This window comes from Myotis myotis, unplaced genomic scaffold, assembly GCF_014108235.1.
Source record: "Myotis myotis isolate mMyoMyo1 unplaced genomic scaffold, mMyoMyo1.p scaffold_m19_p_21, whole genome shotgun sequence".
In the NCBI taxonomy this organism is placed as follows: Eukaryota; Metazoa; Chordata; class Mammalia; order Chiroptera; family Vespertilionidae; genus Myotis; species Myotis myotis.
The window spans coordinates 4,585,949-4,601,290 of record NW_023416326.1 but is presented as its reverse complement, the minus strand read 5'-3'; the positions used below and the strand labels follow the sequence as shown (position 1 = coordinate 4,601,290).

The following is a 15,342-nucleotide window of genomic DNA, read 5'->3' as shown; positions in this document are numbered from 1 at the left end:
TCTTTTGAGAGGAGGGTTTGATGATAATTTGTGGAGAAGGGAGAGAACCCTGAGCAGTCGGGGGGTTCCTTTGGATTGGGCGGGGCCCTGCCTTAGGGGTTTGCACAGGCCGTCGCCTGGGTCCTAAGGAAGGACCGAGGGGACGGGAGGCTAAGACACTCGCCTGCAGTCCAGGCGGAGGGGCGAGGACTTGAAACCAGGAAGTCTGCCTGGAGCCTCCTCCCAGGACGCGCGGCATCCGTGACCTCACACGTGGGTTCAGTGCCATTCCACTAAGAACCGGCGACTCGCAGCATCTTTTGAATTGTACCGCGTCACAGGCTTTTTAAATAGACATGTTTTATTTAATTTTTTGAACAGGTAATACATTCACATGGTTCAAAAACCAAAACAGAAACGCTCTACAGTGGAATGTGATGTCTGTGTCCCCTCCCCGCCCCCACGGAGGTCTCTGGCCTTGCTCAGGGTCCCAGCCACACGGCGGGAGGCACAGACACGGCTTTACACCGAGTGGCGGCCCAGACGTGCCGTTTGCTTTTCTCACTTAATTTTCCTTGGCAGCTCCCCGGTATCACTAGGTAGCTTTCTCTTCGTCTTTTTAGTTTGTTTGTTTTTTTAGTGACTGCTTGCAATCACTTAACCAACCCCCTATTAGGAATCACGTGGCTCGTTACCAGACCTCACGTAGGTGTCATTTCACACGCATGTAAGGGTGCAGTTGTAGAATTCTGGGGCGAAAGACCGTATGCACTTGTGTGTGTGAAAGGTCTTAGAACGTTGCCCTTCTTAAGGGTCAGTCACCCGTTCCCGTTCCCACCTGTCATTCAGACCATGCCTACCCACAACCTCACAATCTAGGTGTCGTCAGAATCTCCGTTTTGCCAGATGCAAAGTTACAGGTGTGGCTTGTAGTTTTATTATAAGTAAGGTCGACGGCTTTTGACGTTTGAGCCGCCTGCACTTCCCCTTGTTTCTACCTCTGGCCCGTTTTTAGCCTGTCCTGGAATTCCTAGGAGTCATTTATTGGGACTTTGCTTATGGTGGCTTTGCCGTGTGGTTTTATAGTGGTTTCTGGACTTGGAGTCACGCTAAGATTCCCAAGTGGAATCTTCATTCCATAGCAGTAATGTCCCTGTACTTTCTTCTAGAACTTTTATAGTTTAGTGTGTTTAACCTAAATTTTTATTCCTTTCGAGTATATTCTGGCCTAAGGTATAAGTTAGGGATGCAACCGAGTTCTTCCCAGATGACTACCCGGTCATTCTGCATCGTTTATTGAAGTTCGTCTTTCCCTCACTTTAGTGCCCAATTTTGTATTGGCAGGTTTGTTTGTTTGTTTTTCTAAAGATCTCTAACACTGAAGCGTCAGGATCCACTGAAACTGGCTGTGGCCCGGCCAGCGTGGCTCAGTGGTTGAGCATCGACCTATGAACCAGGAGGTCACGGTTCCATTCCCGGTCAGGGCACATGCCCAGGTATTGGGCTCCATCCCCAATGTGAGGCGTGCAGGAGACAGCCGATCCATGATTCTCTCTCACCATGGATGTTTCTGTCTCTCTCCCTCTCCCTTCCTCTCTGGAATCCATAAAAATGTATTAATAACTTAAAAAAAGGACATTGGGGTACTTGAGAACAGTAATGGCCATTCCTCGCTTTCTCTAAGCCTTTAGTATCTGAGTCGCTCTGTTGCTGGACTTAGCAGCATGCAAATTAGGAAACTAAGGAAACTTAACCTTCCTTTCCATCCCAATCTGCAACACATCGCAGGGTAAACATGGTCATTTATTACAGGAGAAAACTAGCCTGACAGTTCTTAACGTCCTGGCTGTGCTTATAATACTTGTGCTTCAGCGTCACCTTTTTAAAGGGGGAGACGAGAAAATTAGGCACTTTTTATCCTTTCCAATAAAAAATAATTCATATAAATACTAGCAGCTTTATCACCGAAAGAGATTATGGCTTTTACCAAATAATGTTGGGCATTTCCATTTTCCTGCCAGTAATAACAGAATAACCAAGTGTTTATATATCATAGGATGAGTATAATCATTATAGGATCTTAGTGATATTTTTATCACTGTGTTTTTATTTAGTTTTTTGGTGGTCAGACATGGGTGGTTTACTTACTTGGGGTTAAATCTCACTGTGTTTTTAAAAAACACATCTACCATTGCCCAGGCCAGTAGCTCGTTTGGAGCATCGTCCTAGTGCGCCAGGGTTGTGGGTTCGATCCCAGGAATCACCTAGTGAATGCATGAATGGGGCCATTTCCCGGCAGGGGGCGGTTTTACAGCTGCAGGAGATACAATTATCATATATGTTACATGTCACATAAATAAATCTATCTTGGAGTGCTGGAATGGCACTTGTGGCTGGAGAACCAGTATTTCACACCGTGTTTCACTTACACGAGAGACGGCGTAGAAGCAGCTGTCTGCAGCGTGTCCCTTGCGTGACCGAGAGGCGTCATGAGAGGCAGTATCGAGGGCTTCTCCTCCCGGCAGCACGAAGCACGCAGCTTCCAGAGGCGCTTTCAGAGTGACTTAAAGGGCGCTGCCCGGCCGGCGTGGCTCAGTGTTGAGCATCAACCTATGAACCAGGAGGTTGCAGGTTTGATTCCCGGTCAGGGCACATACCTGGGGTTGAGGGCTCCATCCCCACTGGGGGGCGTTGCAGGAGGCAGCTGATCGACGATTCTCTCATCATTGATGTTTCTCTCTCTCCGTCTCCCGTCCTCTCTGAAACTACTACAAATATATTTAATATAAAATAAAGGGCACTTTTAAATACGGTTGGAAATGGAAGGAACCCTGTTGGGGGTTCCAGTCTTGTGGCTCCAGGGCCGGGGTGTTTATTACTGACCCCCTCTGGGACCCCCTCCTTGTTCCTTCAATGTCATGGGCGGTCAGTGGACTGGGAAAGGTGCCTTCTTGCTGCCGTCCGAGGTAATGAGTGGATATCACACGTCTTTGGGCTGAAAAACAAGGCCACGTCTCTGAACCCAGCAGAGGAGTCAACTCTGTCCACCTTCTTCCCATGATCCTTTGGGTGCAGACATTAGTGCCCTCCTGAGAAGGAATCCCAAACCCTGGGCAACACTGAGATTCTTGGCATCCACTCCCTGGGCCTTAACCTCTAAGGAGCCCGTGACCTCTAGGTGGTCAGTTGATACTCTGCTACCTTCTACCTTTCACCCTGGGTGCTGTCAGGAGGGTCGCCCAGCGCAGAGCTCAGAATCCAAGGGACCTGGAAAGGTAGGGATCTGAGAAACCCATTCGTCCAAAAGCCTTAAAGAACCCTCAGACCATACACTGTATACTTTCCTTATTTTTCTCCCCATTGATTTTTAGAGAGAGTGGAAGAAAGAGGGAAAGACAGAGAGAAACATCGATGTGAGAGAGACACATCGATTGGTTGCCTCCTGCACGAGCCTGGACCAGGGCCCCGGGCCAGGGAGGAGCCTGCAAACAAGGTACATGCCCTTGACCGGAATCGAACCCAGGACCCTTTGGTCCGCAGGCCGACGCTCTATCCCTTGAGCCAAACCGGCTGGGGCATCTATACTTTTTAAAGTGAATTATGCATCAATGTCTGTGCAAACTAGAACCTGTATTACAGTTACCTTCTCCAAACCCCCTAGTATAGTTTAGCATTATTATTTAAGTTATATAAAATACATTTTTATAAAAGTACAGAATTTTTAAAGTTTAAATTATACCCCTGGAAACAGGCGGCCGGGGCTCCCTTCTTAGTACTAAAATCAGGTTGTGTTGATCTACATTATTGCTTAGCCCTAGGGAGCCAGGAGAAACCTGTAACCGATAAAAATCAAGTCCTATTTCGTGAGGAAAAGTGCCCTAAAGATTCAGCTTTCGTTGCGTCCGTTTTTCTCAAGCTTCTCAACCGAGGAATGGTCCGTAAAGCTGTTAGCTGGTGCTACCCATGACGTGGCTTGCCAGGATCCACTACCAGGTCCGGAGAGAAAGTCCCCGCTGGTGCCAGGAAGCTGTTTGTCTGCTGTCCCCAGTCATAGTAGTCGGGAGCGAAACTTCAAGAGAAAAAGGGGTATTTCAGCGACGTGAAACACTGACCTTACTATCAATGACTCTGTGTAAACCACCGACAATTCCGAGGATTCTTAAGGCGGCTTCTTTTTTAAAAAATATATTTTTATTGATTTCAGAGAGGAAGGGAGAGGGAGAGAGAGAGAGAGAAACATCAATGATGGAAGAGAATCATGGATCGGCTGCCTCCTGCACGCCCCCTACTGGGGATCGAGCCCGCAACCCAGGCATGTGCCCTTGATCGGAATCGAACCTGGGACCTTTCAGTCTGCAGGCCAAGGCTCTATCCACTGAGCCAAACCAGCTAGGGCTAAGGCGGCTTCCTGAAGCCCATTGTTCCACAAGCCAGTGCTCCGGGCAGCGGCGAGAGGTCCACGCACAGCCTACTCAACTCTAGAGCCCGCAGGTCCAGTGATCCTAGAGCAGCCGTGGGCAAACTACGGCCCGTGGGCCGGTTGAAATGAATAAAACTAAAAAAAAAAAAAAAATAAGACCGTACCCTTTTATGTAATGATGTGTACTTTGAATTTATATTAGTTCACACACACACTCCATCCATGCTTTTGTTCCGGCCCTCGGTCCAGTTTAAGAACCCATTGTGGCCCTCGAGTCAAAAAGTTTGCCCACTCCTGTCCTAGAGCCACAAACCCATCACAGGGGGGGGGGGGGGGGGGAGTAACACAATGTCGTAGCAACGAGCGACCTGAATCCTAACGCGGAGTGGGTATCCTTCGCTACATACGGGTCTGTGCCTGTTTTATCATCTGTGACTACCCCATGGGGCTTTTTTGAGTTCCTACCTATAAACTGCTTAGGCCTTAATCGGCAGGGCTCAGTGGTTGAGCGTCGACCTATGAACCAGGAGGTCACGGTTCGATTCCGTCAGGGCACAGGCCCGGGTTGCAGGCTCCATCCCCAGTGTGGGGGTGCAGGAGGCAGTCCATCCATGATTCTCTCCTCATTGATGTTTCTCTCTCTCTCTCCCTCTCCCTTCCTCTCTTTAATCAATAAAAATATATATTTTTAAAAAGCTAACGAGCCTTTAAGAATCAATCCAACAGACTCTTTCCCCAGCCTGAGCGAGGGCTCACCTTCCCTGAAGTCCCTGAGGGGCGACGTTCCAGGCGAGGTCGTCGTCGCTGTCGTATCTGCGAGGGTTGTCGAAGAAGTAGGACCTGGGGCTGAACCCGTGGCTGGGGACCATGCCCGGACTGGTCTGGAAAGACAGGGACTGGTCAGCGCACCTTGGACACGGGCTCGCGGGCAAAGGGGAAGCAGGCCTCCTGTGAGAGACAAGAGGGGTTCTTCTCTTCCGGGCAGAGGTCCCCCCATTCTGCTGCAGAACGTGTCTCCTGCTTTCATTTTGAGGAGGTTCTCTTCCTTTTACCACGTGGACATCTTTCAGAGTTCTGCTGACAACTGTGACGTATCACAGTCTGAACCCCGAGACGAAAAACCAGACAACGCCCAGATTAGCCAAGCGAGATGGTCCCAAATTGCATATAAACCTGTATAATAATAATGTGGGCATTCCCAGCAATTTAAAAGAATGACAGTAGCCGGGCCAGCATGGCCCAGTGGTTGAGTGTCAATGTATAAACCAGGAGGTCAATCTATAAACCGATTCCCGGTCAAGGGCACATGCCCAGGTTGCAGGCTCGATCCCCAGTGTGGGGCGTGCAGGAGGCAGCCGAGCCATGATTCTCTCTCATCATTGATGTTTCTCTCTCTCTCTCTCCCTCTCCCTTCCTTTCTAAAATCAGTAAAAAACATATTTTTAAAAAATTAAAACATAAAAGTCAACCAACAGAGTCTGAAACAAAGTTGTTATGGGATGGTCTCTTTCTGGCGTTTCTTTGTCTGGTTTCGGAATAAGGCAACGCTGGCCTCATTAAACGCGCGTGGGAGCCTTCCCTTCAGGGGGCTTAGGAATCAAGGGTCCAAAAGGCTCCGTGAAACACGGCGACGTTCCACATCACAACAGGCTGAAGGCGGCTTTCGATGGACAAGCTGAGAAAAAGGCTCACGGTCCACCTGTGCTTGGAAAGGGGCGCGATTTCCTGCAAATACCAAGCGGTTTCCTCTACTCCAGCGGTTCTCAACCTCCTGGCCCTTTCAATACAGCTCCTCATGTTGTGACCCAACCATAGCATTATTTTCGTGGCTACTTCATCACTGTCATGTTGCTACTGTGATGAATCGTCATGTAAATATCTGATCTGCAGGATGGTCTGAGGCGACCCCCGTGAAAGGGTCATTCGACCGCCAAAGGGGTCGGGACCCACAGGTTGAGAACCGCTGCTCTACTCACCAGGTCCTTGGCAGGGTTTCGGACGCGGAAGAAGTACACGACCAGGGAGGTGGGCAAGAGCTCCCACACGAAGAGGACCACCCCGAACACCACGTACCCCGCGTCTCCCAGCTGGTTCTTCAGATCCGCCTGTGGAGGGAGGGAGGAGGTGCAGCCAGGGGCCGAGGGCAGAGGAAATAGGCAAGACAGACAACGCACCCAAGTCAGCTGCAAAGGGCCCATCCTTTTCCTTCTCTCCCCCGTCGCGTCGAAGCGCGGCAGCCAAAACTAACCATGCACTCGCTCTGCAGAAACTCTGCATCTCGCATTCCATCTACAACATGTCTCAACGGCACCGTGTTCTTTTTCCGTCCACACGAATGACATGTGCGCACGTGGCCACATGTTTTGCTCCTAGATTCTACGGGCTGCAACACACAGTCTCTATAAATAACTATCCCCTAAAAGCTGCAGAATGTAAAGAATTTGTGGTCATATTTTAAATCTGTTATATAAGCTCCCCTGGCTGTGGTGACTCAGTGGTTCAGCATCATCCCAATGAACCAAGAGGTCCTGGGTTCGATTCCCAGTCGGGGCACATGCCCAGGATGGGGCCTCAATCCCCAGTGTGGGGTGTGCAGGAGGCAGCTGATTAATGATTCTCTCTCACCACTGATGTTTCTCTCTCTCTCTCCCTTCCTCTCTGAAATCAATAAAAAAGTATATATATTTCTTGACTGCGATGGCTTCTCTGTGTGTTTCTCTCCCTCAGAGGCCGACAACCCCTGGAGGCAGGGAGGGAGGGGGTCTGTTCTCTCATATCCCAGCTCTGCCCGGGGCCGGAGAAACAGTATGTGTCAGGTGAGAGAATGCAAACTCATTCTCGCTTTTTCTGAGCTTTTGTGAACAAGGATGCCAGATGATATCTCACGACCTTTGTTCATCTGCTTTATAATTTATGCATTTCCAGAACAGATTACAAAGAGAGAAACACAGTGAGACCACTGGGAAAATGAGCTTTCGCGAACACCTGAATGTCCTCAGTCCCCTTCGTCTCGATTTCCTCAAACGCTATTGGTACTCGTGCACCATTAAAAAAAAGTCTAGCCCTAACCAGTTTGGCTCAGTGGATAGAGTGTCGGCCTGTGGACTGAAGGGTCCCAGGTTCGATTCCAGTCAAGGGCATGTACCTTAGTTGCGGGCACATCCCCAGTAGGAGATGCTGATCGATGTTTCTCTCTCATCGATGTTTCTAACTCTATATCCCTCTCCCTTCCTCTCTGTAAAAAAAATCAATAAAATATATTTTAAAAAAGTCTAATTTTGTAATTTCATGTATTTTCAAAAACTAAATATAACTGGTTTTACCTGTGCAAATTTCACCCTGCAGTAAGACCATTTCCATTTCTACGGAAGCATTTGAACTGTAAGGAGAAAGGGCGCGTGTGTGTGTGTGTGTGTGTGTGTGTGTGTGCGCGCTGCTTTCACAGGTACTACATCCGTCTTACAGATGAGGATGCGGTTCCCACACAGGCGACTCTCAAGGTCACCCAGCTGTTTAAGCAGCAAAAGCAAAGAACTTCACACTCTTGCTACGTGGGATGCCACAGGGGACGCCCCGTCGCGCCCACTGACCTGGTCGGACACGTTGTACCAGTCGTAATCGAAGGAATGCACGTTCTTGCTCTGAGAAAAGGATAAGATGAACAGGTTGTAGCAGGCGCGGGAGGCGTACAGCAGGACGACGGTCACGCCGACGGCGGTCACCTGGCACACGGAGGAGCCCTGCAACGCGGGAGCCATGAGGGGCGCGCCCACTCCAGGTGCGGACACCAGCCTCCTCCCTGACCCCTCCACCCTCGGGCCGCAGACCCTGCCCCCACCTCGCGTCCCACAGCCCTCCCTAAAGCCCCCGGTGAGCTGCCCACAGACACTGCAGAGCCTGGGAGTGGATGTGCAGGTGCCTCCAGCAGGTTAAAACCTGGGCCATTTGCCAGAACAGGAAAGGCAGGCGGTTGGTTGACCGTCTCTTTGTGCTTCCATGTCTCTGGGTCTGTTTTTGTTCATCAGTTTATTTTTTCCTTAGATTCCACGCGGGAGTAAGATCATGTGATGCTTTTCTCTGACTGGCTTATTTTGCTTAGAATAATAGCTCAGAGGGAAGGCAGGGTGGGTGGGTGGGAAGAGATCAACCAATGAACTTCTGTGCATATATGCATAACCCGTGGACACAGACAATGGGGTGGTGAGGGCCTGGGGGAAGGTGGGAATGGGCTGGAAGAGGTCAATGGGGGGAAAAGGAGGATCCATGTAAAACTTTCAACAATAAACATGAAAAAAAAAAAAGGCTTGGCTGGTGTGGTTCAGTGGTTGAGCGTCGACCTGTGAACCAGGAGGTCATGGTTCAATTCCCGGTCAGGAAACATGCCGGGTTGCAGGCTCGATCCCCAGTGAGGGGCGTGCAGGAGGCAGCCCACCCATGATTCTCTCTCATCACTGATGTTTCTCTCTCTCTCCCACTCTCTCTGAAATCAATAAAAAGGTATTTTTAAAAAGAAATAAATGGAGTAAAACGGTGGTTACAACCATGGCACCTCCAGGCCAGGAGTTCATCCATCCTGCACGCTCCGCTGCCCCGAGCCCCCCACACGGAACGCGTCTCGCACACCAAGTTCAGTGGCCTCCGTCCCTCCCCGTCTGGGCGGCCGCGACGTGTGGCTAATCATTGGCAGGTCAGGTGTGAAGAGCACGGACCCGGCCACTATTTTTAGACCCGGAAGAAGGACGGCTCTTGGGGGCCCGTCTGCACCCTCACCTTGGACTCCAAGTAGATGTTGGCCAAGGACATCTTAGAGATCTTGTAGAGGCAGACGGAGAGGGAGACGGCGCACAGCACGAAGAGGGTGTCGTTGATGGCCACGCGCACGGAGACGATGGCCTTCCTCTCCCAGGTCCCCGTCTTCACCAGCACCGCGCAGGTGAGGTTCACCAGCAGGAACACCAGGCTGATGAGCAGCGAGGCCAGGTACAGGGGCAGCCTGGGAGGGGGAGAGGTTAGGGCACCACAGCTGCCCAGTCTGGGCCAATCTGGAAGAACACTGGTATTTTTATGGTGAAGCAGGACGGGCCAACATTAACAAACACTTCTGTTTGTCTGTGTTTTAATCCTCCCCCGAGGATATTTTCCCACTGATTTTTAGAGAGGAAGGGAGAGGGGGAGGGAGAGCGAAACATTGATGTGAGAGAAACACATCGATGGGTTGCCTCCTGCACACGCCCCCGACCAGGGTCCGGGCAGGGGAGGAGCCTGCAACCGAGGTTTACCTGCCCTTGACTGGACTCGAACCCTTTGGTCCGCAGGTTGATGTTCTATCCACTGAGCCACACCAACTAGGGCTTTTTTGTTAGTTTGTTTATTTTAAATATATTTTTATTGATTTCAGAGAAGAAAGGAGAGGGAGCGAGAGAGAGAAACAGCAATGATGAGAGAGGATCATGGATCGGCTGCCTCCTGCACACCCCACACTGGGGATGGAGCTTGCAACCTGGGCATGTGCCCTGACCAGGAATCAAACTGTGACCTCCTGGTTCACAGGTCGACGCTCAACCACTGAGCCACACTGGCCTGGCGACAAACACTTCGGTGGTGGGCTCTGGAGGCGGGCGGTCCAGGACTCAATCGCAGGCTGTGCCCTTAGGAAGGTGCCTGAACTCTGGAGCCCCAGGCCCGGCCCCGGGCAGCCTGAGGACCGAATGCCACGGACGTCACCGTGAACGAGGACGCGCCCGGAGCACAGGCTCAGCTCGGAGCTGGTTCCACGAGCAGCTCGCCACCCGCCCCCTGGGAACCTGCGTGAGCCTCGGTGTCATCAACTGAAAACACTAAGTAACAGCGACGCCCTTCGGCTGTGGCCTCTCTCCTCACCCAGAGCCTCTCCTTTCACCAACAGCACATTCTAGAAAACGGCTTCCTCCACGGGGTCCACAGTCCCCGCCAACCCCGATCTCTCAGGCCCACGACTGACTCGCCAGCTCAAGGGTGTAACCCTCGCGGCGCCATCTCCCCAACCTGAGCTCCCCGCCGCCTCCTGCTCCGAGCCGTCCCCGGGGAGCCCCTGCTTCCTCTTCCTCTTCTTGCCCCGAAGTGACCAAGGCACCGGGCTCCCCCGCACTCCCTCTTCCTGTGGCCATGGCTCCTGTATGACCAGGTCATCTCTGTCCAGACCACGTGCCAACTAGCAGGCCATCGCGGTCACCACGGCCATGGCCACGGCCACGCTTAGCTCCTAATGCTCCTCCTCCAGTTCCCGATGACCACACTTCCTCCGTCATTTCCAACGTAAGATTTCAGACTCCTGACTGGAGATCTCTATCACACTCACACACACACTCACATATACACACTCCTACCCACATATACATACTCACACACTCACATTCACATATGCACTCAGACGTACATTCACACACACACACACATACATACATATATACACACATAAACTCACACATACATTCACACACACACACTCACACATACATTCACACACAGTCACACATATATATTCACATTCACATATACACTCACACGTACATTCACACATACATTCACACACACATACACACACTCACACATACATACATATATACATAAACTCACACATACATTCACACACACATATACACTCACATTCACACAGTCACACATATATACTCACATTCACGTATGCACTCACACATACATTCCCACACTCACACACACTCACATATACACACACACTCATGCACACTCACACATGCACATACATGCACTCACACCCACTCACATACATTCTCATACTCGTGCACACAGACACACATGCACACTTGTGCATGCTCACACACACACACATACACACACACTCGTGCACACTCACCCCAGGAACCTGTCTCGAGACCCAGAAACCCTGCCGCCTGTCGGAGCGGCCCCCACAGAGCCGCTCACCTGCTCCCCCCCCTCCGGAACCCCCGGCACTTACCGGTACTTGAGTAACTCTGGAGAGTACTTCGACTTGGCCTTGAAGATCACCTGCAACGACAGGACACATGGCGGGTTGGGGACACAGTCAGCTGACACCACGGAGATGACATCGCCGCTCGGACTCCCTCCCGCTCTGCACAGGCCCTGAACGTGGCGTTATCACACAGGCGGCGGGCGCACACTCCCACTCTCATTCACAAACAACACCCGGCCCCATCTTGCCTGGTCTCCATACCCTCTGCAACCGGTTTGCTAACCCCTTGTGACATGTCTGCCACGTGTGGACGCCGAAACACAGCTCTAGGTCATGGTCCTCCCTGAGGCGTGGCGGCCCACCGTATACGGGCCACGGCTGTGTCCACCTATGGCACAGGGGCATCTAGAGATGCCAAGAGTGTGGACGCTGGGGCTGCTCCCCTGGCTTCGCATGCTGGCCCCACCAATGCGCAGCTGTGTGGTTCTGGCACCATTACCTAACCTCTCTGTGCCTCAAGTCCCTCATTTTTTTTGTTTTTTGGTTAATTTTCACCCAAGGATATTTTTCCATTGATTTTCAGAGAGAATGGAAGGAAGGGGGAGAGCCAGAGAAACATCGATGTGAGAGAGACACATTGATTGGCTGCCTCCGACACCCGCCCTGACCAGGGCCAGGGATCAAGCCTGCAACCGAGGCACCTGCCCTTGACTGGGAATCGAACCCAGGACCCTTCAGTCTGCAGGTCGATGCTCTATCCACGGAGCCAAACCAGCTGTAAAAGGGGATGAGTAACAGTCCGGGTGGGTTTTTGTGAGGATGCGGTGGAGGAGGACCTGGGGACACTGCATGCGGTCCCTGCTGCTGCCAGTCATCCCGTGTGTGTTCTCAAACCACGATTCCAAGGGCACAAACTGCTCAGCTGTGACACGGGCGCTTTCTCGAGCATAAAGGGAACCTCCGGAGCCCAAGGGTTAGGCACGCCTGACACATCTGCTATTTTCTCCCGCAGTTCCTCTGTGCGCACTTCCTCCGGACAGATTGCAGAAGTTACGCAAACCTGCGGGCCTGGGGGCCTGTCACAGCCCACGGTGAGCAAGCCCGGCTCTGGCCGGCTCAGCGTGACTCAGGGGTTGAGCGTCAACCTATGAACCAGGAGGTCACAGGTTTGATTCCTAGTCAGGGCACACGCCTGGGTTGCGGGCTCGATCCCAGTAAGGTGCGTGCAGGAGGCAGCCGATCCATGATTCTCTCTCACCATGGATGTTTCTCTCTCTCCCTCTCCCTTCCTCTCCTCTTCCTCTTCTTGCCCCAAAGTGATGAAGGCACCCGGGCTCCCCTGCACTCCCTCTTCCTGATGGCTCCTGTACGACCAGGTCATCTCTGTCCTCGTCCAGGCCACACGCCAACCAGCCGGCCATCGCAGTCACCACGGCCACGGCCACACTTAGCTCCTAATGCTCCTCCTCCAGTTCCCAATCCTATATAATAAAAGGCTAATACGCAAATCGACCAAACGGTGGAACGACCAGTCGCTATGATGCGCACTGACCACCAGGGGGCAGACACTGAACGCAGGAGCTCCCCCTGATGGTCAGTGTGCTCCCACAGGGGGACTGCCGCTCAGCCAGAAGTTGGGCTCACGCTGACAAGTGCAGCAGTGGTGGTGGAAGCCTCTCACACCTCCGCAGCAGTCGGACATTCCCCCGAAGGCTCCTGGACTGCGAGAGGGCACAGGCTGGGCGGAGGGACCACCCCCAAGTGCACGAATTTCATGCACCAGGCCTCTAGTAAAAATATTATATCTTTTTAAAAAGTAGTATTTGGAAAGATCATACACATTCGTGGACTGGAAAATATGCTGATACGCAGGACTAATAAGAAGGCTTTGGTGTAGATCATTTTGATATAATAGCTACTAAAAACAGTACAGATGCTATTTCCTCCAAACTTTTAGTCAGGGACTTCCACGACACCAGTGAAATCTATCCTTTTTCTATCTTTCTTTTCTTTTTAATTAAAAAAATACTTTTACTGATTTCAGAGAGGAAGGGAGAGGGAGAGAGAGAGAGAGAAACATCAATGATGAGAGAGAATCACTGATCAGCTGCCTCCTGTGTACACCCTACTGGGGATCGAGACCACAGCCTGGGCATGTGCCCCAACCGGGAATTGAACGGTGACCTCCTAGTTCATAGGTCGACGCTCAGCCACTGAGCCACGCCGGCTGTCCCGTGAGGCAGCTCTCAAATTACCCTCGGCAGGGGGCATGCTGGGTGCCCTGCCCTGGGGCAGAGTCCTTGTGGAAACGGACATTTTCGTGCCTGGAAATCACCTGAGAAGCAGAGGCGGCGAGGATGTGGCAGTGGCCATGTTATTAAACTTTATGCCACGCGAAACACAAGTGTTTGCAAAGTACTTTACAGAGACTCCACTTTCATTAACTCCACGGCATGTGCTCCCATTAGCTTATTAACAACACTCCCCATAAAATGACTCCTGTAAAAGCACCCCAGTCAATGTCCGGGGGCACGCGTGGGCCTGACCCCGGCTGCAGCAGCTCAGGGGGCCGGGTGTGGCACTTTGGGGAGGGAGTTAGCCAGTCCTAGCTCAGGGGGGCTCCAGGCTGGAGGCTGTGAATGTCCCATCCAAACAAGGACCGCCCCTCCCACCTGCTGTCACTCAAAAAAGCCAGTCTGGCCCTAGCCAGTTTGGCTCAGTGGGTAGAGCCTGCAGCCCAAAGGGACCAGGGTTCGATTCGGTGAAGGGCCGGTACCTAGTACCTCGGTTGCAGGCTCCCCTTGCCCCTCCCCGCCCACCCCGCAGGAGGCAACCAATCCATGTGCTTCTCTCACATTGATTGCTATTTCTGTCTTTCCCTCTCTCTTCCACTCTCTAAAAATCAATGGAAAAATATCCTCAGGTGAGGATTGGAAAAAAAAAAAAAAAAAGACATCCAGGTGACCTTTCCAGGCTGGGGTCAGAGGTCGGCGGAGAAATTCTAGAGTTCCAGTCCTCCAGCGGGTACGCTTGCCATCGGTACCAGCTCTGTTTTGTGCAAGAAGATGCTGCCCACGTCCTGCGTGGAGAGGGCCCCACCCCCATCGGATGGTGCCTCGCTGGGAGCAGAAGAGACTCACAGGCGGCCTCCAGCCCGCGCCGGCCTCCTCCACCTCTTTCGGGGCTGGGAGGGCATCACCTGAGAGATACAGGCCAGCAGGCAGGTAGAAGAGGCTCAGACGCCCCAGAACCAGTGCCTCTGCCCCCTTCTCAGCGCCCTGGTTCCGCGACGCCCCCCACCCACCGCCCCGTGCGCACCCAGCGCCGCGCTCGGCCACCTGCCAGGTGCGGGCGCCTCCCGCTCGCCCCACGCACCTGCGTGAAATACAAGTTCATGAGCGTGAGCGTGAAGAACTGGAGGCACACGGGGAAGCAGTAGAGCAGCCAGAAGAGGAAGGGGCCGAGCGCGTTGGCCGCCACGAAGTCCCTGAAGTAGAAGGAGAAGAGGACGGTCCGCAGCGAGGCCCAGAGCAGGCAGAGGAAGAGGAAGACGCTCTGGTAGCTGAGCCGCTTGTGGCCGTAGCGCAGCACCAGCCAGAGCTGCGCGTAGATGAAGGCGAAGAGCAGCGAGTAGAAGGCGGTGTAGACGCCGGTGAGGCCGAGCTTCACGTAGGGGGGCACGGCCGGGGTCAGCGTGGGCGGCAGCGAGTCGTTGCGCAGCGGGTCCCAGCGCGGGGCCGCCATCGGGCCGGGGGCGCAGCGGCGCGGCCGGGGGCGCGGGCCTCATCGGGGTGGGCCGTCCGCGCGGGGGTCTCCGCGCATCGCTCCGCCCGGGTCCGGCTGCGGGAGGAAAGACAACAAGGCGACTTCCTCCCGGCACCACATGATGTACGGGGCGGCCTTTGTCTGGGATTGGCGGCGCCGCACCCCCGCCCCGCGCGCCTCCGCACGCATCGCGCGCCCCCGCCCCGCGCGCGCCCCGCGGCCAGTCCCG

General features: G+C 53.0%; 1 protein-coding gene across 8 annotated transcripts in view; it reads right to left on the bottom strand.

Annotated features, from left to right (window-relative positions):
• The window catches only part of GPR137B (G protein-coupled receptor 137B), a 19,438-nt gene extending 4,096 nt beyond the window's left edge, over positions 1 to 15,342 (bottom strand). The window contains exons 1-7 of one of the 8 annotated variants that reach the window (XR_004974990.1): positions 14,724 to 15,339; positions 11,373 to 11,422; positions 9,170 to 9,392; positions 7,990 to 8,139; positions 6,376 to 6,504; positions 2,409 to 2,974; positions 320 to 2,293 (exon numbers count right to left, since the gene is read on the bottom strand). Coding sequence is in view for 5 of the 8 variants with exons in the window: in XM_036354539.1 (XP_036210432.1) it covers positions 3,937 to 4,048; positions 5,156 to 5,280; positions 6,376 to 6,504; positions 7,990 to 8,139; positions 9,170 to 9,392; positions 11,373 to 11,422; positions 14,724 to 15,092 (1,158 nt within the window). In the remaining 3 variants the exon portion in view is untranslated. The other 7 variants (XR_004974989.1, XM_036354540.1, XM_036354539.1 and 4 more) reach the window with 7 other exon arrangements.